General features: G+C 60.4%; 2 protein-coding genes across 2 annotated transcripts in view; one reads left to right on the top strand and one right to left on the bottom strand.

Annotated features, from left to right (window-relative positions):
- Positions 1-26557, top strand: part of LOC130022085 (cytochrome b-c1 complex subunit 10) — a 320448-nt gene that overhangs the window by 242039 nt on the left and 51852 nt on the right. The gene's annotated exons all lie outside the window — the stretch shown is intronic.
- EFNA2 (ephrin A2) lies at positions 304-20691 on the bottom strand. Its single transcript, XM_056112804.1, has 4 exons — positions 20499-20691; positions 6099-6412; positions 2843-2908; positions 304-465 (listed from the first exon to the last, which is right to left on the bottom strand). The coding sequence occupies exons 1-4, from the start codon at positions 20630-20632 to the stop codon at positions 344-346; spliced, it is 636 nt and encodes a 211-aa protein (XP_055968779.1). The 5' UTR covers positions 20633-20691; the 3' UTR covers positions 304-343.

The raw sequence follows: 26557 nt of genomic DNA, 5'->3' as shown, positions 1-26557 counted from the left end.
ACTCTTTCTGATCCAACCATGAAAAAGACGCTGGAAAACAAACAAACAAACAAAAAAAAAGAAAAACCACGCACACACACGCACACACACACGCACACGCGCAAACGCGCCCGTATCGACATCGCCGTGAGGTTCTGGGGTTCTCCGCGCACCCCCCGCGACGCGATGGCTTGGCCCGGCCGGGGTCGGGGCTGGACCCGACATCCAGGGGCTCGCACGCAAGCCCAGAGGCCAGTCCTGCCCCCCCCCCCCCACCGCGGACTCTGCACCAGTTGGAGGAAGGAGAAAGCGCCGACGTTTCTATTTGGTCTCGGAGGTGGGCGATGTCCGGCGGGGGCCGCGACTAGGACCCCAGGAGACCCCACAACACGGGGACGGCGCTGAGGAACAGGCGGCAGCTCCCCAGGGCGCTGCACGAGTTATTGCTGGTGAAGATCAGCTCCGGGGGCTCGTAGATTGTCTCATCTGGGGGGATGGACAGACGGACACAGGCAAGATGGTCAGCAGGGTCCCCCCTCCACTGGCTGCCCACCCCCCTCCCCAGAAACAGCAGGTGCCAAATATCTGTATGCCTGCCCCCCTGGTGAAGGTGAAAGTCCCCACTTTTTTTTTTTCCCTTTTTGGGTCACACCCAGCGATGCACAGGGGTTACTCCTGGCTCTGCAATCAGGAATTACTCCTGACGGAGTGCTCGACGGACCCTATGGGATGCTGGGAATCAAACCCCGGTCAGCTGCGTGCAAGGCAAACGCCCTACCCGCTGTGTTATTACTCCAGCCCTTTCCACTTTTTTTTTTTTCCAGCTTTCTGAGTCACACCCAGCGATGCTCAAGGATTACACCTGGCCCTGCACTCAGGAATTACTCCTGGTGGTGCTCAGGGGACCACAGGGAACACCGGGGATCGAACCCAGGTTAGCCACATACAGGGCAAATGCCCTCCCCGCTGGACTATCACTCTGGCCCCCTGATTTTCTTTTTAACCACACCAAACAGTGCTCAGGGATGTCTCCCAGCTTCAGTGCTCGGGGATCACTCCTGGCAGTACTTGGGGGACCCTATGGTGCCAGTTATTGAACTCGGGGCGGCCGTGTGCAAGGCAGATGCCAGACCTGTTGTATTATCTCTTCACTGTGCCCACCCCACCAAGCCCCTTCTCTTTTTTGGGGGGGTGGGTCACACCTGGCAATGCTCAGGCCTGACTCCTGGCTTTGTACTCAGGAATCACTCCTAGCGGTGCTCGGGGGATCCTATGGAATACCGGGATCGAACCCGGGTTGGCCACGTGCAAGGCAAATGTCCTCCCCACTGGACTATCACTCCGGCCCTAGCCCGAACCTCCTTCTTGACTGGAGTGTGGCTCTGAAGTCCCCCGGGTTCCCAGCCCAGGGTTGGGGGGAGATGGTGCAACAGCTTGGAGACCATGCATTGCCCACGAGGCCTAGGCCTGATCCTTGGTACCTTGATGCCCCTGAGCACTGCCAGGAAATAGCTCCTGAGCACTGAACTGGGAGTAGCTCCTGAGCACTGCTGGGTTTGGCCCCAAAACAAAAGAAAAGCAACACGGGGCTGGAGCAATAGCACAGAGAGTAGGACGTTTGACTTGCAGGTGGCCGACCCAGGTTCGATTCCCAGCATCCCATATGGTCCTGAGCACTGCCAGGAGTAATTCCTGAGTGCAGAGCCAGGAGTAACCCCTGTGCATTGCCGGGTGTGACGCAAAAAGCAAAAATAAAATAAAATAAAATAAAAAATAACAGCAACACAAAGAAATGTCCTGGTGGGGGGGTTGGCAAAAAGATGATAGTACTGGGGTAGGACACTTGCCTTGCAGGTGGCTGACTCGAGTTTGATCCTCAGCATCCCATAGGACCCCCTCCCCCCATGCACCATCAGGAATAATTCCTAAGCCAGGAGTAAGCCCTGAGCACTGTTGAGTGTGGCCCCCAAATAAAAACATACATATATGCTGGAGCGATAGCACAGCGGTAGGGCGTCTGCCTTGCACGCAGCCAACATGACCGACCCGAGTTCGATTCCTCCGCCCCTCTCGGAGAGCCCGGCAAGCTACCGAGAGTATCTCGCCCGCACGGCAGAGCCTGGCAAGCTCCCCGTGACGTATTCGATATGCCAAACACAGTAACAACAAAGTCTCCAATGGAGACGTTACTGGGCCCGCTCGAGCAAATCGATGATCAACGGGAGGGCCTTTACTATATGCTGGAGCGATAGCACAGCGGTAGGGCGTTTGCCTTGTATGCGGCTGGCCTGGCCGAGCCGGGTTCAATTCCTCCATCCCTTTCAGAGAGTCTGGCGAGCTACCGAGAGTATCTCGCCCGCACAGCAAAGCCTGGCAAGCTACCTGTGACATATTTGATATGCCAAGCACAGTAACAAAAAGTCTCAAAATGGAGACGTTACTGGGCCCGCTCGAGCAAATCGACGAACAACGGGAGGGCCTTTACCTTTACCTATATATATATATATATATATATATATATATATACAGGTTGGGGAAACTGAGACTTGAAGCCAGAGCCTAACAGTACCAGCAATGCTGAGATTCAAGAACTGCCCCGAGCAAGGGCTGGAGTGATAGCACAGCAGGTAGGGTGTTTGTCTTGCATGCGGCTGACCCGGGTTTGATTCCCAGCATCCCATATGGTCCCCTGAGCACCGCCAGGAGTAAGTCCTGAGTGCATGATCCAGGAGTAACCTCTGTGCATTGCCAGGTGTGACCCAAAAACTAAAAAAAGAACTGCCCTGAGCATCCCCTGGGTTCTGTGGGTTTGGGCACACAGGGGTGAGGGCCCATATCATCACCCCTCCCTCCGATCACTTACTGGTTGGCTTCACATAAACCTTCAACCGAAGGCAGGGCCTGTCGACGGCGTTGGGTGGTGTGGCAGCTGGAAGACAGGGGTTGAAACTGAGACTGGGCAGCCATGACACTCTCAAATACAATCCCCTGAGGTTGTATTTCTTCCCCAGGTTGGCGACCCAACCCTGACCCCAGGCGGAGTCATGTATAAAACTCCTCCTCATACATCAAAACCCTGGACACAATGCCCCCATTTCCCTTCAGACCTACACACTCTTAAGCCTCCCATGGCTGGACCCTAACTCTGGAGAGAGGCTGGAAGCAGGTGTTGATGTCTGGTTCCATCTCATCCAGGACGGCGCAGGGCTCAAAGGAGATGAGGAAGAATCTATTTCTTGGGGCTGGAGCGATAGCACAGCGAGTAGGGCGTTTGCCTTGCAAGCGGCCGACCTGGGTTCGATTCCCAGCATCCCATATGGTCCCCTGAGCACCGCCAGGGGTAGTTCCTGAGTGCAGAGCCTGGAGCTACCCCTGAGCATCACTGGGTGTGACCCCCCGCCAAAAAAATATCTATTTTTGCAGTGGCCACAGTGAAAGGTAAATTGGGAAGGGTGCTGCTGGCCCAGGTTTGATCTCTGGCACAGGGTTCCCCACGCACTGTCAGGACCCCTGAGCAATGCAGGGTTTGGCCCCTCCCCCAAAAAGAAGAAAGAATCTGCCTGCTGGCAGGAGTGATAACCCAGCGGGGTGGGAATGCCCTGTACGCTGCTGTACAGAGCCCAGCCCACAGAGAAGAGTCAGCCCTGAGTATGGCTGGCGGTGGCCCCACAACAAAAACTCGGGGGGCTGGAGCTATAGCAGAGCGGGTAGGGCGTTTGCTTGCGCGCGGCCAACACAGGTTCGATTCCCAGCATCCCATCTGGTCCCCTGAGCACCGCCAGGAGTAACTCCTGAGTGCAGAGCCAGGAGTGACCCCAGTGCGTCGCCAGCTGTGACCCAAAAAGCAAAACAAAACAAAACAAAGCAAAAAAAAACACACCCAAAAAACAAACAAAAACAAAAACAAAAACTCAGTGCAGTGAATGAATGAATCTGGGAATAACTCGTGCCTGGCACCCAGAGATGGGGGTTTATTTGGAAATCAACCCTCTGCCTCTGATGGGGCTGCCCCAGTGGGGAGAAGGCTTTGCTTGTACCGCCTATGGCAGTCGGGCACCACCAGGGGTCGCTCCTGAGCACAGAGCCAGGAAGAGCCCCCCAACACCGGGGAGAGGGGGCCAAACTTCTCCCCAGAAATCACCTATACCCGGGAGATGAGGTTCCCCACTCATGTCCCAGACTGCTCAGATCACCTGAAGGCCAAGGGACCTTTGTCCTTGGGCCAAGAATTCCATCACTGCTCCTGGCCCCTTGGGCCACATGACAGCAGTCCAGCAGGGGACGAATCCCTTAGTGTGCCGGGAGGAAGCTTGAAACCCAAAGGGTCAGAGGAGGGACCCTCCGTCCCGTGAGCACTTTCACAAATGGAGGGGGGTGACCCCACCTGTCCACCCTCCACACACACACACACACACACACACACACACACCATAATACACTGCTGGCCTTTCAGCGGCTGCCCCCCCCGCCCCCCCGCCCAGACCCCTCAGCTGGGAGATGAAGATAAAAAGCACGTAATAAAAATAACATTCGTCACAGAGATAGGACGAATAATTACAATAATTATCTTTATGAAACTCCCGTCTCGGAGAGAAAAATGTAATTTTTCTTATATTACGGGGGACTTGATTGAAACACCTTCCCTCCTCCCCCACCCCTGCTTCCCTGAATTAAAAGCAAAAAAATCCAAATAGAGCGGAGAGAGGAGGAAATGGAACCTCCTCGGGACTAATTGGACACAGCGGGGAGCAAGGTGCTGAGGCTGGGGGCGGGCTGGGGGGGCACCCACCCCTGCTCCCTGCAGCCCTGGGGAGCAGACCACCCCGCTCCTCACCTGGCTGCCCATGGACGCTGAGAAAAGGGGACCCACACGTCTTTGGTGGACGCAGAGCCGGACGCCCAGATGAACACCCCAACAGTCAGACATGAGCAGGGGCTGACTGAATTCTTTTTTCTAGCATATTCTTTTATTGGGGTGGGCGGGGTAGGCCACACCCAGTGATGCTCAGACTTACTCCTGACTCTGCACTCAGGAACTCCTCATGGCGGTGCATAGGGGACCCATGGGATGCCGAGGATCAAACCCGGATCAGCTGTGTGCCAGGCAGGGGTCCAGGCTGCTGTACCCGCTGTACTACAGCTCCAGCCCTAGACCTCCACGTTTTTGGGTCACACCGAGTGATGCTCCTGGCTCTGTGCTCAGGGATCGCTCCTGGCAGTGCTCAGGGGACCAGATGGAGATCAGATCAGGTTCTGCGGCACGCAAGACAAATGCCCTCCCCGCTGCACTACTGCTCTGGTCCCTTACACCTCCACATTCTAGCTGAGGGTCCGAGGCCAGGTAGAGGTATGGTTCTCCCATCTAGGACCCCCCCCACAATGCCCACCAGATGGGGAGCAGCCTGCCCCTGGAACCCTCAGCTCCCCACTTCGGGCTACGGAGGTCGCGGCTCATGTGGGATGATGCGGCCATGGTTGCCCAGTCCAGATGCAGGCTCGGAGGTCTCCTTAAAGCCATTCTATGGACAGGGTTGGAGCGACAGCACAGCGGGTAGGGCGTTTGCCTTGCACGTGGCCGACCCGGGTTTGATTCCCAGCATCCCATACGGTCCCCTGAGCACCACCAGGGGTAATTCCTGAGTGCATGAGCCAGGAGTCACCCCTGTGCATCGCCGGGTGTGACCCGAAAAGCAAAAAAAAAAAAAAAAAGTGGGGCCGGAGAGAGGGCACAGCGGGGAGGGCTTTTGCCTTGTACGCGGCCGACCCGGGTTCGATTCTCAGCATCCCATAGGGTCCCCTGAGCATCGCCAGGAGTAATTCCTGTGCATCGCCAGGTGTGACCCCCCCAAAAAAAAAGCCATTCTATGTATGAGTGAGGTGGGCAGGGAGCCAGCTGAGCCCGCTCTGGGCCTCAGTTTCTCCATCTGCAAAATGGGAACTGTGACAGGGCTCGGTGAGTCTGTGCAAGACCCAAAGCTCCCCCAAAGAAGGTGACCAACCCCCAAGACAGTGTTCCCGGGCCTTCCTCTGCAACACACACACACACACACACACACACACACACACACACACTCAGAGGTGGCAAGTGGCCCGCGGCCCCCACGTCCGGCGCCACTCACATATGTAGTAGTACTCATGGCCCGGCCGGAACTCGAAGCCCAGCGAGAAGGGCGTGAAGAGCTGGAACTTCTCGGAGAACTTGAGGGGCCCGCCCGGGGCCGCGGGCCGGTTGCACTCCCAGCGCTTGAAGCCGCGCTGCCGGTGGTCGCAGGAAGCGTGGCCCTCGCCGTTGACCATGTAGAGCACGTAATGCTCCATGCGATCAGCCGGCGGCAACGGCGCCCCGTAGTGCGGGCAGTAGATGTCCAGGTAGTCGTTGATGCTGACCTCCACCGTGTAGCCCCCGCCGTCGTCCTCGGAGCCTGCGTGGAACCTAAGGGACAAGCCGGGCATCAGGGCTGGCGCAAGGGGCGTGGCCAGGGCGCAAGGGGCGGGGCAATACGAGGGTGGGGTCAACCGGGTGGGCGGGGTTACACCAGGAGGGGCGGGGCCATCAGAGAAGGAGGAGTCAGGCAGGGCGGGGCTAGCTCAGGGACGTCACAGGCGTGGCCAATCATCAAGGAGGCAGCTGGGAAGGGGCGGTTCACAGCAGCAAACGGGGCGTGGTCAACATGGAAGGGGCGTGGTTAGGGGCGGTTCACAGCAGCAAACGGGGTGTGGTCAACAGGGAAGGGCGTGGTTAGGGGCGGTTCACAGCAGCAAACGGGATGTGGTCAACAGGGAAGGGCGTGGTTAGGGGCGGTTCACAGCAGCAAACAGGGCGTGGTCAACAGGGAAGGGGCGTGGTTAGGGGCGGTTCACAGCAGCAAACGGGGTGTGGTCAACAGGGAAGGGCGTGGTTAGGGGCGGTTCACAGCAGCAAACGGGGCGTGGTCAACAGGGAAGGGGCGTGGTTAGGGAGTGGGTAATGGGTAAATCTAGGCGAGAGAAATAAGAGGGTCAACCTAAGGATTGGGGCCGGGTGGGGCAAGCAAGCACAGGGGGGTTACAGGGTTCGTGCCTCGAGTACCCACCCTGCTGTATCTTCAGATCTAGGATGGGCTTGAGCCCGCCCGCCCCCCACCCCAGATTTGTGCAAGACAGGAAAGGGCAGTAACTGGGTATCACATGGCTCTAAGCTCCCCACCCCATCCCAGAACTCTCCAGCTGCTGGGTGGGCGGGTGTTTGGGAGCCTGTGCGGTGGGGGGCGGGGCGGGGGGTTGCCAACCCCAGGAAACACTGTTCCAAAAACATTACCCGTGCAAAATGAACAACTGTAAGGACTGGAGCCATAGTTCAGTGGGTAGGGCACTTGCTTTGATCTCTGGCATCCTATAGGGACTGAGCCAGGAGAATGCTCTGAGCACCCCTGGGTGTGCCTTCCCCACCCCACCCCACCCCCAAGAAAAAGAACAGGCAGTGAGGTGGGGGAGTGGGGGAAAGGAACCCTCATCCCCCACTGCTGGTGGGAACGTCAGATGATCCAACCGTTTTGGAAAACAGGGCACTTCTCAAAAAACTAAGCATCAAGCTTCCCTGTGACCCAGCAATTTCACTTCTGGACATCTACCCCAAGGACCCAAAACTCTTCAGAAAAGACATCTGCACTCCTGTGTTCACTGCAGCACTAGTAACAAAAGCCAACATCTGGAAACAACCCAAGTGTCCAAGAACTGGAAAAAGAAATGATGGTACATGTCTATGGCGGAATACAAGCACCCAGACACACACCCAGACACACACCCAGACACACCACATACACGCGCGCGCGCGCACACACACGCACCACGATCATGCAATTGCTGCTATGTGGATTAAACTGGAGAATACCAGGCTGGGTGAAGTCAGACAGGAGAGAGGGTCCCCCTCATCTGTGGGATATAAAGAAACAGAGCAGGAAAATAGCAAAGGCCGGGAGATGATGGAGGAAGACCACTGGTCTACACAGCTGAATTCCTGGGGCTGCAGCCATAGCACAGCAGGGAGGGCGCTTGCCTTGCACAGGGCTGAACCGGGCTCAATGCCTGGTGCCCTATAGGGTCCCCCCAAGTCAACTGGGAGTGATCCCTGAGCACAGAGCCAGAAGTGAGCCCTGAGCACCACTGGGTTTGACCCCAAACCCAAAAAAGAATGTAATAACAAGGGCTGGAGCAATAGCACAGCAGGTAGGGCATTTGTCTTGCACGCGGCCGACCCGGGTTCCATTTCCAGCATCCCATATGGTTCCCCAAGCACCGCCAGGAGTAATTCGGTGTGAGCCAAAAAGAAACAAAAAAAAAATGCAATAACAAAATCCTAAGATATATAAAAAATAATTCTTTTAAAATTTTGGGCCATCACTGGCAGTACTCAGATCTTGCTCCTGGTTCTGTGACAGGGCTCAGGGGACCATTTGGAGTGCCAGGGATTGAACTCAGGTCAACTATGTGCAAGGGCAAATGCCCTACCCACTGTACTATCTCTTCAGCCCCATAAAAAAACTTTCTTTGTGGGGCTGGAGCAATAGCACAGCGGATAAGGTGTTTGCCTAGCATGCAGCCAACCTGGGTTCGATTCCCAGCATCCCATACGGTCCCCTGAGCACTGCCAGGAGTAATTCCTGAGTGCAGAGCTAAGAGTAATCCCTGAGCATTGCCGGCTGTGACCCAAAAATTAAAAAAAAAAAAAAGCTTTCTTCATGGGGCTGGAGCAATAGCACAGCAGGTAGAGCGTTTGCCTTGCACGCAGCTGACCCGGGTTCGATTCCCAGCATCCCATATGCTCCCCCGAGCACCACCAGGAATTATTCCTGAGTGCAGAGCCAGGAATAACCCCTGTGCATCATTGGGTGTGACCCCCCAAAAACAAAAGTAAAACAAAACAAAAAACTTTCTTTGTTTTTGTTTTTAAACCACACCTGGTGATGCTCAGGGGTTACTCCTGGCTCTGTACTCAGGAGTCACCCTAGAGGTGCTCGGGGGACCCAATGGGATGTCGGGGATTGAACTTGGGTCAGTACGTGCAAAACAGTCATCCTGCTGCAGCTCCCACTAACTTTAAAAAAAAAAAAGATTTAAAGGGGCTGGAGCGATAGCATAGCGGGTAGGGCGTTTGCCTTGCACACGGCCAACCCGGGTCGATTCCCAGATTCCCATATGGTCTCCTGAGCACAGCCAGGAGTAATTCCTAAGTGCAGAGCCAGGAGTAACCCCTGTGCATCCCTAGGTATGACCCAAAAAGCAAAAAACAAAACAAAACAAAAAATTTAAAAAAAGAACGAAAACAAAATATTACTATTGGTCATCAGTGGGCACCCCCTTCCGGGGCAACCCCATCCTACCCACTGGGGGTGGGGACACAGTCCTGAAGCTAGTTCTGCACCTACCCTGGCCTCAGTTTCCCCACTGGGTCACGGCTCAGAGCACAGCGGTCTCTGAGCCGATTCCCTCCTCACGCCGAGCTCCACCTCTTGTTCCTCTGAGACACCCCCAACCTGCAGGCCCCCCAGTCTCTTGCTCCCCAGCCTCCAGGTCATGCCTGCAGGCTCCCCCCGCCCTCCCCCAGGAACCCCCCTGACCCAGCCGTGTCTGAGGATGGAGGTCAAACGTACGAGGAGGGACCAGCCTCCTTTCGTGGCCGCCTCGGGCTACCGCATCAGGCGGCCTTAGATCTCCCCAGAGCGGTCCCCGGGGTCCCTGTCATGTAAAGGCGGCCTGGACTGAGGGGGGACAAGGCGGGGGCCTCCCAGGAGGACTTATTAGCACATAAAAGGTCCAAACTGCAGAAGGTTGGGGGACAGGCTGCCCCCGCCTCCCCCTCTGAACTGGCAGCCAGGAAACTGAGGCTCAGGGGGGCAGTGCCAAGGAGCGGACAAGCTGCTTGGATCTGCCTGCCCCGGTGCCCACTGCATCTGCTGCCCAGCCTGTGGGAGGGCATGGCCAGGGGCTCCCATGCCAGGCGTGCTCAGGGGCACAGGAAGCATTTAAGGGGGGGCTGGAGGGGCTGGAGCGATAGCACAGCGGGGAGGGCGTTTGCCTTGCACGCGGCCGACCTGGGTTCGATTCCCAGCATCCCAGATGGTCCCCCGAGTACTGAGCACCGCCAAGAGTAATTCCTGAGTGCAGAGCCATCACTGGGTGTGACCCCAAAAAGCAAAATAAATAAATAAATAAGTAAAAGGGAGCTGGAGTGGTAGTACAACAGGTAGTGCACATGCCTTGTGCATGGCCAACCCAGGTTCGAACCCTGGTATTCCAGACAGTCCCCCGAGTCAAAGCCAGGAGTGAGCACAAAGCCAGGAGTCAGCCCTGAATACTGCTGCATGTGACCCCCCCCCAAAATAAGCCAATAAAAGCATCTACAGGGACCAGGGGGCAGCTGGGGCTTTAGGACAGTGGGGAGGGCGCTGGCTTTGTGTGCAGTTGACCCGGGTTTGTTCCCTGGCACCCCACAGAGTGCCCCGAGCTCCGCCAGGAGTGATCCCTGAGCACAGAGCCAGGAGTCAGCTCTGAGCACAGCCGGGTGTGAGTCCAAAACCAAAACATAGACACGTACGGGGCCAGAGCCGTCGGACAGCGGGGAGGGCGTTTGCCTTGCACGTGCAGACCCCAGTTGGATCTCCGGCATCCCAGAGGGTCCCCCAAGCACCATCAGAAGTGATCCCTAGCATGCGGAGCCAGGAGCCAGCCCTTGGGCACCACCAGATGTGGCCCAAACGCCCCTCCAAAGGTCAAAGGTCAACTACATTATCAAATGGCCTCGGCTGTCCTTCCACAACTGTCTGTCTGTGAGCTTCTTTTTCTTCTTCTTCTTTTTTTTTTTTTTTTTTTGCTTTTTGGGTCACACCCGCGATGCTCAGGGATTACTCCTGGCTCAGCACTCAGGAGTCACTCCTGGCAGTGCTCGGGGGACCATATGAGATGCTGGGAATCGAACCCAGGTCGGCCGCGTGCAAGGCAAACGCCCTACCCGCTGTGCTATCGCTCCAGCCCCATGGCCCTGAGCTTCTGCTCCCCTTACCTCCCTCCACTCTGGATCTGGAGGCATGGAGGAGCCCCAGCTTCCTTGTGCCTCAGTTTACCCATCTGCACCAGCTCGGATTTGAGGCCACGGCACCAGAACTGCGGGTCAGGGCACCAGAATGGAGGTTCCACTCCCAGCTTCTTTGTCCCTCGGGGGTCAGGGGTTCTGTCTACCTACCCCATGTGACCCCCAACGTGTGTCTGGCAGCAAAGAGTTGGAGGCTCAGATACCGTGGGGTTTGGCTTGTCCCCAGAGCCTCAGTTTCCAGCTCTCTGCAGTGGGCTGGCCCACACGGCGGGGCAACCCCGCCAGACCCAGAAGGGGACCCACCTTCCCTCAGCCCCTGGGCCGCCTCCGCAGACCCGTCCCCAGGCATCTGCCAACCTCGGCCTGCAGCCCCGAGGCGGCGATCGATCCAGACACCCTCACAGGCTTTTTCAAAAGTCATTTTCCCTCCCGGCTGCGCTCGTGAAAGCCCCATTGATCAGGAAATCGATGTCGGCTGGCCCTGCTGGGACCGGCCCTGGGGGAACTCGGGGTGGGGGTGCTCTTCTGACCCCCCAGGGTCCTCTTTTTCTTTTCTGTTGGGGGGGCACACTGGTACGGCTCAGAGCTGACTCCTGGCTCTGTGCTCAGGGCTGACTGCTGGCAGGGCTCGGGGGACCCTATGGGGTGCCAGGGATCGAACCTGGGTCAGCTGTGTGCAAAGCAAGTGCCCTCCCTGCTGGACGATTGCTCCAGCCTTAGGGTTCACAGCAGGGAGGGAGGGCGCTTGCCGGGTGTGTGGTCAACTCAGGTTCGATCCCTGGAACCCCATAGGGTCCCCTGAACTCTGCCAGGAGTCAGCCCTGAGCATTGCCCAGTGTAGCCCCCCAAACAAAAACAAACAAGAACCTGGGGTTCACCTTCGGAGCAGCCACAAGTCACACCAACCCACTGGCTCAGTTCTTCCTTAGCTAAGAGGACACCCCAAACTTCCCAGGCTTACTAAGCCCTGTCTGGGCACCCCAGACTTTTTTTTTTTTTGCTTTTTGGGTCACACCCGGCAATGCTCAGGGGTTACTCCTGGCTCATGCACTCAGGAATTACTCCTGGCAGTGCTCGGGGGACCACATGGGATGCTGGGAATCGAACCTGGGTCGGCCATGTGGGCTGCGTGCAAGGCAAACGCCCTACCCGCTGTGCTATGGTTCCAGCTCCACCCCAGACTTTTCATGCTTCTCTCTCCCCAATCCTGCTTTTATTTTGTTTTTGAGGGGTACACCCAGCAGTGCTCAGGGCTGACTCCTGGCTCTGTGCTCAGGGATCACTCCCAGCCAGAGCATTGGGGAATCCTAACCTGTCAGCTAAATGCAAAGTCGGAACCCACTTTATCTTTCCAGCTCGCTCCAAGTCTTTTGTTGGTCCTGGTTTGGGGGTTTACTTTTAGGGTCACTGCCTCCCGGCTCTGCTCTGGTGGTTTGGGGGGATGTGGGGGGGCTCTCGGTGCTAGAGTCAGGGAATATCCTGCAGGTAAAATCTGTACGGGCAAACTCAGAGCCGCCTCCCCGCTCAGCCCTTGGGTGTCTGCATCGTGTGGTTACCTCGGCTCAGAAGCAGGGAGGGGGCTGGAGCGATAGGACAGTGGGGAGGGCGTTTGCCTTGCACGCGGTCCACCTGGGTTCGATTCCCAGCATCCCATATGGTCCCCCAAGCACCGCTAGGAGTAATTCCTGTGTGAAGAGCCAAGAGTAACCCCTGTGCATCGCCGGGTGTGACCCCCAAAAAACACACTGTCCTCCTGTTGTTCATCGATTTGCTCGCGCGGGCCCAGTAACGTCTCCATTGGAGACTTTGTTGTTACTGTGTTTGGCATATCGAGTACGTCACGGTGAGCTTGCCAGGCTCTGCCGCACGGGCGAGATACTCTCGGTAGCTTGCCGGGCTCTCCGAGAGGGGCGGAGGAATCGAACCCGGCTTGGCCGGGCTGGCTGCGCCCTACCGCTGTGCTATCGCTCCAGCCCAGGATGTCACCCAAAAAGCAAAAAAAAACAAAAAAAAAAAAACCAAAAAATCAGAAGTGGGAAGACCTGCCCCTTCCTCCCCTTCTCGCTGGGACTCCTCCACAAACCTTTGGGAAGAGGGGGAAGGAGTCGGTGCTCACCCCCTGCTTCCTCTGGGTGGTCTGAACAGTGAACAAAGTTCAACGCATCTTTCTTTTTCCTTGTTGGTTTTCAGGTCACACCCAGTGGCTGTGCTCAGGACTGACTCCTGGCTCTGTGCTCAGGGATCTCTCCTGGAGGTGCTTAGGGGGATCCTCAGGGTACTTGGAGATCAAACTCGGGTGGGCCTTGTGCAAGGCCTTCAACTTACCCCCCATCTTGTCTTCCTGGGTGCCTAATGTGTCTTTCTTTCTTTTTTGGCTTTTTTGGGTCATACCTAGCGATGCTCAGGGGGGTTACTCCTGCCTCCACATTCAGGAATTACTTCTGGGGGTGCTCAGGGACCCTATGGGGTTCAGGAAATTGAACCCGGGTACGCCGTGTGCAAGGCCAGCACCCTCCCCTCTGTTTTCTTTTCTTTTTTTTTTTTTGGCTTTTTGGGTCACACCTGGCGATGCACAGGGGTTATTCCTGGCTCTGCACTCAGGAATTACTCCTAGTGGTGCTCAGGGGACCATATGGGATGCTGGGAATTGAACCCGGGTCGGCTGCATGCAAGGCAAACGCCCTTCCCACTGTGCTATTGCTCCAGCCCCAGCACTGGACTACCACTCCGGCCCCTGTGTTCCTTAATCAAAGGAAACTGAGGCAGTGGGGAGAGAACAGAAGGATAGCAGGGAGGGCGCTGGCCGTGCACACAGTCGACCCATGTTCGATCCCTGGCACCACAGTGGCTCCCCTTAGCCCCCCCTCAGGGCTGATCCCTGTGCACAGAGCCAGGAGTCAGCCCTGAGCACTGCTGGGTGTGGCCTACCCCCCACCCCCAAAAAAGAAAAAACCTAAGATGAAGCAGTTAAGTCTGAAGCATTCAGTGTGTGTGGTGGGGTGTATTACAAGGGCCCAGAAAGCAGTGCCCTGGGGGGCTGGAGAGATAGCACAGCAGGTAGGGCGTTTGCCTTGCATGCGGCCGATCCGGGTTCGATTCCCAGCATCCCATAGGGTCCCCCGAGCACCGCCAGGAGTAATTCCTGAGTGCAGAGCCTACAGGAGTAACCCCTGAGCATAGCCGGGTGTGACCCAAAAAGCAAAAAAAAAAAAAAGAAAAGAAAAAAGAAAGCAGTTACCTGGACGTGGGGCAGGATGAGGACCCCCGGCAGGCAGGTCCGGGGGAAGCACGCCCACTCCAGCTCCTGAGCTGTCCCCCCCCTCCAACCTGAGCCATTTTTTCTCCCCCCCCAATCCCCCCCCCCCCCCCCGTTCCCATCTCTAAAATAGCGGCTGCCTTGCTGTGTTTGCAATCCTGGTTCCAAGTTGGCGGGCGAGCCCGCCTGGGGCGGGAGCCTCAACCCTGCTCAGGGTGGCGCCTTTGGAGGGGAGGGGCCCCACCCCCAAACCCGGCCTCGTCGCCCCCAGCCCCTGCCAGCAAGACAAAGCGCCCCTTTCCTCCTCTTCGTGGGGGGCACCATCCTGAGATGCAAATGCAGGCTGGGAGAGAGATGGAAATTCTCACTAAGGGGTTAATGACTCACTTGAGAGGGTCCCCAGGGGAGAGCACTGGGGAGGGGGTTTCTTCAGCCTGACTGCCCGCTCCACCTGGCTCACCTGGACAAGAAGACCCCCTCCTCCAGGCAGGCCTCCCAGTCCTGGGATGGGCGGTGGGGGGGGGGATCCTCACCGGGGTTCCTGGTCTTGCTCTCCCAGTTCCTGCCATCAGCCCTTTCCGGAAGCCACCCAGCCCGCAGATAATAAGCTCCAATCGGGCGATTGTCAAGTCATTAGCCACTAATAGCAAAGCAACTAATTAGAGGAGTCTCACCCCAAACTGGCTGCGGGCAGGCTGTGCTGTCTCGGCTCCCTAGAATGGAAACTGAGGCACCAGCGGGGCAGCCACCTGCCCGTGACCCAGGTGGGTGGCCACTGGCCCCCACCTTCCCCCATTCCCGGTTCCTGCACCTCCTGGGAAAGCGGCCAGATGCCCGGATTCCCCAGCAGAGACACCCCGAGACAGTTCCAGAGGGGAATAGGGGTCCCCGGGCCAGCGAGGACCCCACCCAGGCCACCACGCCCACTGCCAGCATCCCCGGGGGCATCTGGGGCACTGGCCCATCTCAGATCTGGCCAGGACAGGAGCTCAAGGACAAAGTGAGGCAGGAGGCGAACGGATGATTAAGAGACGCCTGGGGGGGGGGGGGGTAAACTGAGGCAGAGGTCCCAAAGGAACAGAGGAAAATAGGCAAGAAAGGTAGGAATGGAGGGTTAGTTCATCCCCTGGCCTTCAGACTCAGGCCACGGTGAGGGGTCACCCACAACCCCAGACACCTGTAAGATCCAGGGGTATCCCAGACATGCCACCTCTTGGGGGAGACCCCACCTCAATTGGACCCACACAGCTGAAGGATGTGGAGCTTGTCAGGAGCCAAATGAGGGGCCGGGGTGATAGTACAGTGGGGAGGGCGTTTCCCTGGCACGCAGTCGACCCGGGTTCGATCCCCGGCATCCCATATGGTCCCCCTGATTCCCGCCAGGAGTGATTCCTGGGTGCAGAGCTAAGAGTAACCCCTGAGCATTGCCGGGTGTGGTCAAAATAGGCCAAAAAAAGAGAAAAGAAAAGCAGAATGGGGGTGCGAGAGTGGAGAGAGAGGACAGTGGGGAGGGCGTTTTGTTTGCCTTGCATGCGGCCAACCTGCACCCCTCCGGTCCCCCGAGCACCTCCAGGAGTGAGCCCTGAGTGCAGAGCCAGGAGTGGGTCCTGAGCACCGCCGGGCGTGGCCCCAAAACCAAAATGCATGAATGAATGATCAGCAGAATGGGGGACACATGCAGTGGAGGATTAGGGGGTGCATGGGCGGATATAGCATGGCACATGCAGTGAGTGGGGTCCCCGGAGGCAGGGTCCTGGGTCCCGTGGGGAGACCGAGGAACAAAGGCTGGCTGAAGGCGCACATCAGGTGGGGGCCGGGGTGGGGTCCACCAGTCAGGGCTGCCAGCCGCAGCCTCCAAGGTGTGGGTCAGGCCTCATCTGCTATGCAGGCCGGGCGCCCACTCCGTGTGTGTGTGTGGGGGGGCACATAGGGGCGCTGCCTTTCACCCCCTCTCCTCCACAGACCCCAGAGGGGGAACCTGCAGCAAACCCTACACCCCAAAGAGAAATCCCTAAGCAGCATGGAGGGGCTGGGCCCCCCAAACGCCTGAGTGAAGAGATTCATTGCCCCGCCCCCGAAAAAAAAATCATCATTTTCCAAACCCCCATTAGCTCTGGCAGTAAAGCAGACGTCCTCTGGGGCCAGAGCGATAGTCCAGCGGGGAGGGCGCTTGCCCTGCTCGCAGCCGACCAGGTTTTGATCCCTGGCACCCCAGAGGGTTCCCCGAACACTGCCAGGAGTGATTTCTGAGTGCAGGGCCAGTATCAGCCCTGAGCATCGCCGGGTGTGGCCCCCCCAAAAAAAAAGTCCTTTGGGTCTAAGAGACAATACAGCAAGAGGGGACCTGCTTTGTACCTGACTAACCGGGATTCAATCCCCAGCACCCTATAGGGTCCCCCAAGCCTGAGCACAGAGTCAGGAGTTAGCCCTGAGCACCCAGGGGTGTGGCCCTGAAAGTTAAAAAAAAAAAAAAAAGGAAAGCTTCCTTTATTCATGACCCAGAAGAGCCTTTGGAGTGGGATGGGGGGCATGTGGGGTCAAGCCTGCCCCCCTGTCCAGACTGTGCCTCGCCCATCCCCCCCCAGACTCAGTTTCTCTATCTGTGATCACAGTCACCCGGGAGGGTCCAGGGTGAGGAGACCCGGACTGCGGGCAGGAAGGGTTTCCCTGCGGGAGCCCCCCGGCACACTAAAAGACCCCCAGCATCAGGACCGGAGGGATGGCAGGAAGTGTGGCCCCCTCCGGAGAAGGTGGCGGGGTCTCAGCTCGGCACCCTCACTGGCCGCCATCTTGTGGCAGAACCATTCCTGCCGCTGTAGACTGGGGGACCCGGCAGCCCGAACCCCCTCATGGTCACCCCCAAGCATCACCTCTATTTCCCTCTCTGTCCGGGAGACCCCCCGTACCCCGCCAGCCCAGCCAAGAGCCAAACAGCCCGTTTTCACATACCCCATCTCCAGGACCCACAGGGCCCCCCCAAATCTCACCCTGTACCCCAGCAGCTCCCAGATCTGCTAGGAAGGTCCCATAAGGGTCCCCCAAGACAGATGAGGGGTCTCTCTTCACACAAAACCCTCCCTCGGTACCTGGTCTGGCTGCTTCAAAGCCATCCCCCCTCCCACCCTGGAAGAAGCCGGACAGAGAGGGGACGCCGTGGGGACAGGGGTGACCCCGCACCTTCACCCCCGGGACGGTCTCCTTGAGTCCCCGTTTCTGGCTGCTGGCTTGGGGGGGGCAGGAATGCTGCAGGGTGCGGCGTCCCTGAGCCGCTGCGGGGCCGGGGGGCTGCCAAGCCCAGGGCACCCCCAGTCACATGGGCCCGGCTGGGTGCATAAGGCTTCAGTGTGGGGTGCGGGGGGGCTTTGGCGAGAGCAAGATGGGGACTCATCCCTCCCTTTGCGGGGACCCACCTGGTGGAGGGAACGGAGAAGAATGCGGGGGGATGGGGGGAGGCGTTCCAGGCTGTCCCCACACCGGAAAGCCGAACACAGATGCAGACACACATGCGCCCCGCCTGCCTGCACCCCCAGGTTCCACACACACACACACACACACACACACACACACACACATACATGCGCACGCGTGCCAGCCTGCCGTGGCTGCCACACGCCTCGGGCTGGCCAGCGCACCCCGCCCGGCGCCCCTGCATATGGTGGGCGAGAACCCACAGCGACCCGCCACAGGAGACCCCCGGATTTGGGGACGGGGTACCCGGGGTCGTGCACCTGCAGCGTCTCCTCGCCTCCCCCCCTGGCCCGCTCGGGTCCCCCCCGCAGGCTGGTCCAGGAGGGACCCCCCCCAACACACACACACACATATACACACACACACACACCAGCAAGCTGGGAGCAGGCTCAGAGAGGTCGAGTGGCTTGTTGGGCTCTTTCAACGGGGGTCAGGTGGACAGACACCGTGGGCAGGGCAGGGGTCTGTTCGTTCGCGGGGACCCCACCCTGCGGCCGCAGATGGGTGCGGGGCTCCCCGGCGAAGTCCCGTAGGCAAAGCTGAAGCAGCGGGGATCACAATTGAGGGAATCCACCGCATACTTATGACCTGGCGCAGGTACCGGGCGGAGGCGGCGAGGGGGTGGCCGGGCCCCCCTCCGACCCCCGATCGTGTCCATCTGCGGCTCTTCCACCGCCGATCCCCTTTGTGAACGCCCCTCTCCGGCACGGACCCCGTCCCCAGCCCTCCCCCCCATCTCTGCGGCAGCCACCATGCGCCCCAGGCCTCTCTCTTCCCGCTGCCCGGGGACGCCCTCCGCCCCGTGCCCGTCCCTCAAGACACCCGGCCCCACACACCGTCACCCGGGATTCAACACGAACACAGTTAAGCCCGGCGGGCCCCCCGACACTCCCGGAGGGTGCTCCGGCCACAGAGACCCCTGGGGCGTATCTGCATGTCCCCCCCCCCACTCAAAGCCCCAGCGATGACGAATGTCGCCTCAATTCTGGGTGAGTTGCTGGATCTACACGGCTCCCCCAGATTCCGGGGCCGGGAGCCAGTGCACAGGGTGGTCACCCCTCAGCTGGGACAGCCCAGAGTCTGGAGGAGGAGGCAGGGAGGCCAGGGAGAGGTGCTTGTGGTCAGGTCACAGCAACTGGTGGTGGCCCCAGCTGGGCTGGGGGGGGGTGGGGGCCGGGGGGGTGCCTCCTTCCCGGGGGCGTCGGGCTCTTGTCCCAGTCCAGGGGCACGAGGGCAGGAGCCGGCACCCCACCAGGACCCTGGTCTGTCCCCCATCCAGGTTCCTCACACACTTGACGTTCTGCTAGAACAAAGGGACCAGCCACGCTGGGGACTGGAGGTCCAGAAGCTGAAACCAAAAACTTGGGTCGGAAAGCGCTGTCCGCCCCAGCGCCCGGCTTGGCCGCAGGGAAGCGCCTTAATCAAAGCCACATGTGACCAGTGGGGCGGGCGACGACGCGGGAACCGGCTTCTTGGCGGTGGCCTGACCGTGTCCCTCAGCGGTCCAAGGTCCCTGCCCTCAGCCCCCCAACCCCACAGTCGAATCCCTGAAAGGGATGTTGGGGGGGTGTCTGGGCACTGTCCCTGCCCCCCACGGCAGGACACTGGCCGCCCTTGTCCCCGAGCCTGTCTCAAAGGCAGGTCTTTATGCAACTTTCCGGCCACGCGCGGCCCGAGGACAGCGGGGGACAACGGGGGGGACGGCGGGCTCCTGGGACTGGCTCGGCCGTTGCTGGCAAACGTTGACCCGTGGTGGTGGGGGGGCTCAGTACGGCCCAGATAGTTTGGGGAAGCTGTGTGACACCCCCTCCCAGTGTCTGGGCTGACCCCAGAGTTCCAGGACTGACCCATCTCCCACCGGGTCCCCCTCTAGCCGCGCCAGCCCACTTTGGCCTTGGAGACCAGGAACGGTCCAAACGCTTCTCCTGGGGTCTCCAGCGGTCAGTCTGCAGCAAACTTTTCGCACTGGACAAACGGGGGCTTCTGATAACCCACCCCCCACACTCAAATTGTGCCCGGCGGCCGACATGCCGCTGGGCGGCACCTCTGGTCACGGCGAGCCCTGGCGGGGGAACACCTGGGTCCCTGCCCCAGCTCTGTACTCCCTGGTGTGACCTTGAGCCGCGGCTCGGGGCCCCCTCCCCACACCTCAGTTTCCCCAGCAGCACCAAGAGGCCAGGAGCGTGCGACCGGCTCCAAGTGATGGGGCTCCCGCACACGAGTACCTCACCTCCCTACATCCTCACAAAGCGGTCCCCCCGGGACGACGGTGGACGTGGTCCACGGGGAGAAGCGGGGAACTTCCCCAAGTTCACGGGCGGGGTGGGGGACCCCCTCGGCAGGCGGCAGACACCCCGTCCCCGGGGGGCCTCTGTCCCGCACCTCCAGGTGCCGCTCGCCACGGAGTCCCGGGGGGATCCCCGGCAACTCGGAAGCGTGCACGGCGTCCCCGGGGAGGCCCGGGGACCCCGGGGAGCGGCGGGGGGGGGTCCCCCAAGTCCTGGGAGGGAACTCGCGGGCGCCGGCGGGGGGGCTCTCCCAGCTGCCAGACAGCTGCCTGCGCGGGTGGGGCGGGGGCGCGCCGGAGCGAGCCCCGCAAGTGCGCCCGGCCGGCCGGGGGTGGGTGCCCCGCAGGGCGCGGGGCGCGGGGCGCGGGCGGCCCCGGGTCCGGGCGGGCGCGGAGGCCGGGCGCGGGCGCGGGGCGCGGGGGTCCCCGGGCGCGCTCACCTGGGGTTGCTGCGGTTCCAGTAGACGGCGTGGCGGTCGGCGTTGGCGCGGGCCCCGTCGTCGGCGCGCGCGCAGGGCGGCGGCGGCAGCAGCAGGAGCAGCAGCGGGAGCAGCGGGCGCTGCGCGGGCGCCATCGCCCCGGTCCGGCCGCCGCGCTCGCCTGGCCGCCGCCTGCCAGGCGTCTCCGCCTCCTCCGCCGCCGCCGCCGCCGAGCGGGCGCGGGGCGGGCGCGCGGGGCGGGCGCGGGGCGGGCGCGGCGGCGCTTGGAGATCCCGGGCCGCCCCCGCCTGGGCGCGCGCGACCTCGGGCGCCGAGAAATCGGGCGGCGGCGGCGGCGGCGGCGGCGGGGCGGGGCGCGCCCCCCGCACCGGCCCACCTCCCCCCCCAGCCCGCACCCCCCTCCCTCCCCGCAACCCCGGTCCGTGGAGGCTCGCGGCCACTCTCGGATCGGAGCCGGGGAGGGGCCGGGGCTCCGGCCTTTGTCCCGCCCGAGCTCCGGGCGGGCCGCGGGCGCCCCCTCCTGCCTCGCCCGGGCCGTGCGGGGGCTGCGCTGGGGGGTCTCCTTCTCGCCCCCTCGGCCCCCGCATCCCAGATTTAGCCCCCGCACTGAGTGGGGCCACCTGGATCGCCGCCGCCACCTCCCCCCCGCCCCGGGTGCGGTCCCCAGCCGCCCCCGGTTCTGCAGGGCGGTCCGCATCGGAGGCAGCCTGAACCGGGGGTCCCCGGGACCTGTCCCGCCCGGTCACCGGCAAGCCCACTCCGGCCACCTCATCCGCCCTCCTGCAAACGTAGTCTCTCCCCACCCCACCACGCGCAGTTTTACACTCTGCCAAGCTCAGTGCTCCCCCCGCCCCACCGCTGCTCCTCCCTGGGGTGCAACAAGGTAGATTCCCACCTGGGAACTGGGAGGTCCCCCCTCAGCCACGCCACCACGGGAGTGGGGCAAACAGGAGGCGCCTAATTGGTGCCGAGAGCGCACAGGTCAGGGCCGGCTCTGAGACGCTGGTGGGCAGCTCCCCAGAGTGGGCCGGGCTGGGGAGGAATAGTACAACACCTCAAAGTGTGCAAATTAGGCAAATTAGGGTGTCCCCATCTTTCTGCCTCTTCCAAGTCACCCACTGTTGGCTGGGCCTGACTCAGTGACCCACACCCAGTGCTCCCTGAGTGAAGGCTGGACAAAGTGGACAAAGCAAGCTTTTTTGGGGTGGAGGTTGTCGGGGACCATCACCAGTGGTGCTCAGGGGCTACTCCTGGCTGGGTGCACAGGAGGGACCCCTAATGGCACTGAACAGGGAATTGGGGTCGGCCCCCCATGAAACCAGTCCGTGCCTCCACGGCCTGTCTTCTCTCTCTGGCTCTAACAGAGCAACCTCCATTTCAACAGGAAGGGCTTGGCAGATGGAGGCATCTGGGGTCACACACCTCTGACCTGTGTATCCCCCCCTTGCCTCTTCCCCCCCCACCCCACGTTCTCTTCCTGAAATCCAGCCGGGCCTGACTAGTTCCTGCCTGGATAAGCTTCCCCATCTCACGGGGCCAGCCACAGGACAAGGGGCAGAGCGCTTGCTTCAAACCCATCCAACCTGAGTTCAATCCCGGCACCCCAGAGGCCTCCCTGAGCGCCACCAGAAATGACCCCCAAGCACTGAGCTAGGAGTAAAAACCTGAGCATTGCTGGGCTATGAATGCCACCAAAAAAAAAAAAAATTCCCCTCAGCTCTCCAGGGAGCTCAACCCATTCCTCAGCGCTGTGACTTCCAAGACTGGGACCACCCCCCTCCCAAGTCTGTGGTTCTAGGGGGCAGGAATCTGCAGCCAGCGGCAGCCCCCCGGGAGTGGACAGGGCCTGGAATTAGGGGTTCCAGTCACACCCGGCCGGGCGTCCTGCCTTCCCAGGGAGGCGCAGCTGACCTGAGGGGCCCTCATCCAGGGGAGGGGGCAGTGGTATCTGTCCTGCCCTGCCAGCAGGGATGATGAGCGTGGCGAGGGGCGCGGGCGGAGGGGACAACGAGCCAGCGACACAGGCCTCATTTGCATGCAGGGGCCACCAAGGCACACTGCCACCGCCAAAGAGGATTTCGGCGGCCTCCTCTTCCTTCTGTTCTTGTCTCTCTCTCAAGGTCAGAGCCGGAGCAGGGACGGGAACAAAGGAGGCACGTCCCCCATTCAACCTCCCTGTGCCCGCCGGCCAGAGGAGCCCCCCCCAGAAAAGGGGAGGGCAGGAAGCGGAGGCCTGGCTGGGAACCAGGCAGGGTGGGGTGCAGGTCTAGAGGCTCAGCGGGCGGAGGGACCCCTGCAGGCCTCCCCGGGGGCCCTGGGGGTCCAGCCTACAGCCTACAGACCCGCAGAGGGGGTCCCCCTTGGGGTCAGGGGTCATCCCCCAGTTAGTTTGCCTTGGGAGTTGGCACCAGAGATCAAGGTGTGCTGGGCGTCAGGGGTGATCAGGTTCGACTGTCCATCCCCAGGCTAGCCCCAGGCTAGGGGTTTGGGCCCAGACTTGGAATGAATGATCTGGGTTAGCCTGTGCCCAGCTAAGGCTGGCACAGAACGGCTTAGCCCCTGCATCCTGGTGACCTAGCCCTCCCCAACCTCCAAGGATGGCAGCTTCCACCCCGCCAACACACACACCTGCAGGGCGAGTGCCCAGGGCTCTCGGGATCAGCATCTAGCACCCCCCCCCCCATCTTCAAAAGCTGCGCCAAGGCCACGGAGGAAGCGAAATGTATGCGGGCAGAAATTTCTCATTACAGATGAAAGGGGACCCAGAGCTCCAGCTCCGGCGGAGTTTTAGAAGCCCCGAGTCGGCCTGCAGGCATTGGAGGGCACCAGCCTGCCCACCCCTAGTGGCCGCGTGGGGGGGGGGGGTATCTCCTTGAGGGCAGGGATCCAGGGGGGGCAGGGGAGTGTAGGACCGGCTCCTCCATCTCCCACCCCTGCTGGCACCGGCTGGGGGCATGTCCAGAAGAGGAAAAAGGAGACTGTGTCTCTGGTGGATGAAGCAGAATTTCCTTCCTGGGGCACCTCAGCTTTTTGGCTCAGGCCTGAGCCCCACCGAGGTAGAACCCATGTTGGGGTTGTGCTCCTTACCACCTTCCTTCCTTCATACCTGCCTCCTCCTCCTTCTCCCCTTCTCCCTGATCTGACCCCTCCACCCGATGATGTTCAGGCCACTTCCCTGGGACTGGGGGCATAGGCATGATGCGGTCCAGGAGCTGGTCCGGGGTGCTGAGTGCTATGGCCCGCGTGGGGCAGGATTCATTTCCCTCCTGATGCTCCCAGGGAACTGAGCGAGCTAGGGGCTGGTTCCCTGGCCACACCTCGTGGTGATCAGGAGCAAAGAGGTCCACATTTGGTGGAGGGGGCGATTGTTTCTGGGACACACCCAAAGGTGCTCAGGGTAGGGGCTGGAGCCATAGCACAGCGGGTAGGGCATTTGCCTTGCATGCAGCCGACCCAGGTTCGATTCCCAGCATCCCATATGGTTCCCTGAGCACTGCCAGGAGTAATTCCTGAGTGCAGAGCCAGGAGTAACCCCTGTGCATCGCTGGGTGTGACCCAAAAAGGAAAAAAAAAAAGGTGCTCAGGATTGACACCTGGCTCTGCGCTCAGGGATGACTCCTGGCAGGCTTGGGGGACCTATGGGATGCCAGGGATCCAGCCTGGGTGGGCTGCATGCAAGGCTTCCACACTGTACTGTCTCTCAGCCCTCCACATCGACAGGGCATGTGAATGGGATGCTGCGGATGAGCCCTAAGGTGGGGGTAGATTCAGGAGCGGGAAAGCCAACTACTGGAGGCCATATCGCCATATGATATATGTGGTCTCGCCATACCACTATCGCCATATCTGCTATACCATCACTCGGCTTCTTGAATGAGCCCTGGGGTCCTCACTTTACAGCAGAACACTAATTTTTTTTGGCCACATTTGGTTACTCCTGGTTTTGCATTCAGGAATCACTTCTGGCGGTGCTCAGGGAACCCTATGGATGGAACTTGGGTCAGCCGCATGCAAGACAAGTGCCCTGTACTATCGCTTTGGCTCCGGGAACACTTTTTTTCTTTCTTTCTTTTTTTTTTTTTTTTTTGCTTTTGGGTCACACCCGGCGTGGCACAGGGTTACTCCTGGCTCTGCACTCAGGAATTACTCCTGGAGGTGCCGGGGACCAAATAGGATGCTGGGAATCGAACCCGGGTCAGCCACGTGCAAGGCAAACGCCCTACCCGCTGCGCTATCACTCCAGCCCCTGGCCCCAGGAACACTCTTACAGGGGTGCACCAACTATTGGAGATCCCAACCAGCCACCAGGACCCCAGACTGGAGAAGGGGTGGGCGGAGCCTTTGGTGGGCGGGGCTGGAATGGGCGTGGTTGCGTATGGGCGTGGTCTTGGATGGGCGGGTTCTTAGACAGGTGAAGGGAGGGGCCTATAGGTGGGTGGGCGGGTCCTTTGTGGGCGGGGCCTGGAGATAGGCGGTGCCCTGGGGGCGGTGTCTTGAGTGGGCGGAGCTCCGCGGAAACCTGCACGGGGCTGGGGCCGGGGCCGGCGCGACGACCCGGTGCCCCGCACACACGCTCGTCCCAAGAGCATCCCGTTTGGCCAGGCGGCCCCAGCGGGTGCTTTCGTGTGCGGGGCCGTGCGCGGGGGGCTGAGAGGTGCAGGAAGCGCCCTCCCCCGAGCGGCTCGGGCGGCCCCCACACCTTCCTTTCATCTGGCGCGGACAGACCCCTCTTCGGGGCTCTCAGCCCTGAGGACTTCCTGCTAATCGTGCATTAACCTTGGCGGGGCCGCCCATTACTCGGCTCTAATGCAGGGGGGGGCCGCTCGCGGGGGCGGCCGGGCTGGGGGGCAGCCGCGCGTCCCCGGCTCCGGATGGCGAGAGCGGGTCTCTCCTGACCTCATTAGAGTAATTAATGTGCCTTTTGAAGCCGGAGAAAGCGCTCAGAGCTGTGGGAAAGGGGCGCGGATCACAGGCGGGGGGGCAGGAACGGTGCCTGCGCGCCTGTTAAAAGCGGGTCCCAGTGGGTCAGCGCGGGAGAGACAGACGGAAACGAGGGTGTGTGTGGGGGGGGGGGGGCGGTGAGACCGAGCGAGAGGGGAGGCGGCTGAGAGGTAGTGCAAACAGGGAGCCTCAGAAAACTGCAGAGACCTGGTGTATGTGTGTGGTGGGAGTGAACAGGAGAGCCAGAGGAAGCTAGCAGGGGTGTGTCCGGGGAGAGGGGTGCTCTGGTCTAACTCCGATAAGCGTCCCATGGGAAGAATAGGGTGTTCCACGAGACACAGAGGGCTTTCTGGGGGAGGCAGCTGGGCACTGGAGGGGGAACGGCAGTAAAAGTACGGGGGAGGTGGCGCCGTAGTGCACCGGGGAGGGCATTTGCCTTGCACATGTCTGACCCAGATTGGATCCTGGACCCCATATGATCGCCTGAGCCTGCCCAGAGTGATCCCTGAACAAGGAGCCAGGAGTAAGTCCTGAGCACCGCGGGGTGTCGCCCCAAGACCAGTTTTTGGGGGACACGCAAGGAAGTAGTTAGGGAAGGAGCCCAGGGCATCCCAGTTGGAGCAGCGGTGACCAGCTGAGACCTCTGGTCTGCAGGTGGCTGGGCCTGTGGATCTCAGGGGCGGAAGGGTGTTAATGGGCATAATGTAATCCCCGTTTAGACAGGTGGGGCCCCCAGTGGCACAGGCTTATCCTGGATACCCTAGGGTGGCCGGTGGGGAGTCAGGCCACACCCACCCGCAGGCCCGCAGGGCAGAGGGCGGTGGTGCGCGGCTGCCACCTGGTGGCAGTCCCCCCTCATGACAGGCCGAGGTGGCTGTGACCAGGAGTCCCCCGGGGCAGCCTGTCTCCATCACCCCCAGTGCGGGCTGTGCACGTGTGATCTGGGCTCTGCCCTGATACCATGTCTAAATAAGGGAAGTAGGTACCAGCAAACTTTTGGGTAGGGGAGGCAGTGCCCAGGATTGAGTTCATTAGTTATTCCAGTTCCAGCTTCCCTATAGTCTCTCATAAGGAAAACAGAAACCAGCAAACAACTTTTTTTTTTTTTTGCTTTTTGG

Source organism: Sorex fumeus, unplaced genomic scaffold (genome assembly GCF_029834395.1).
Source record: "Sorex fumeus unplaced genomic scaffold, SorFum_2.1 ptg000019l, whole genome shotgun sequence".
Classification (NCBI taxonomy): Eukaryota; Metazoa; Chordata; class Mammalia; order Eulipotyphla; family Soricidae; genus Sorex; species Sorex fumeus.
Note: the sequence above shows the minus strand (reverse complement) of the source record. Positions and strands in the feature narration are given on the sequence as shown.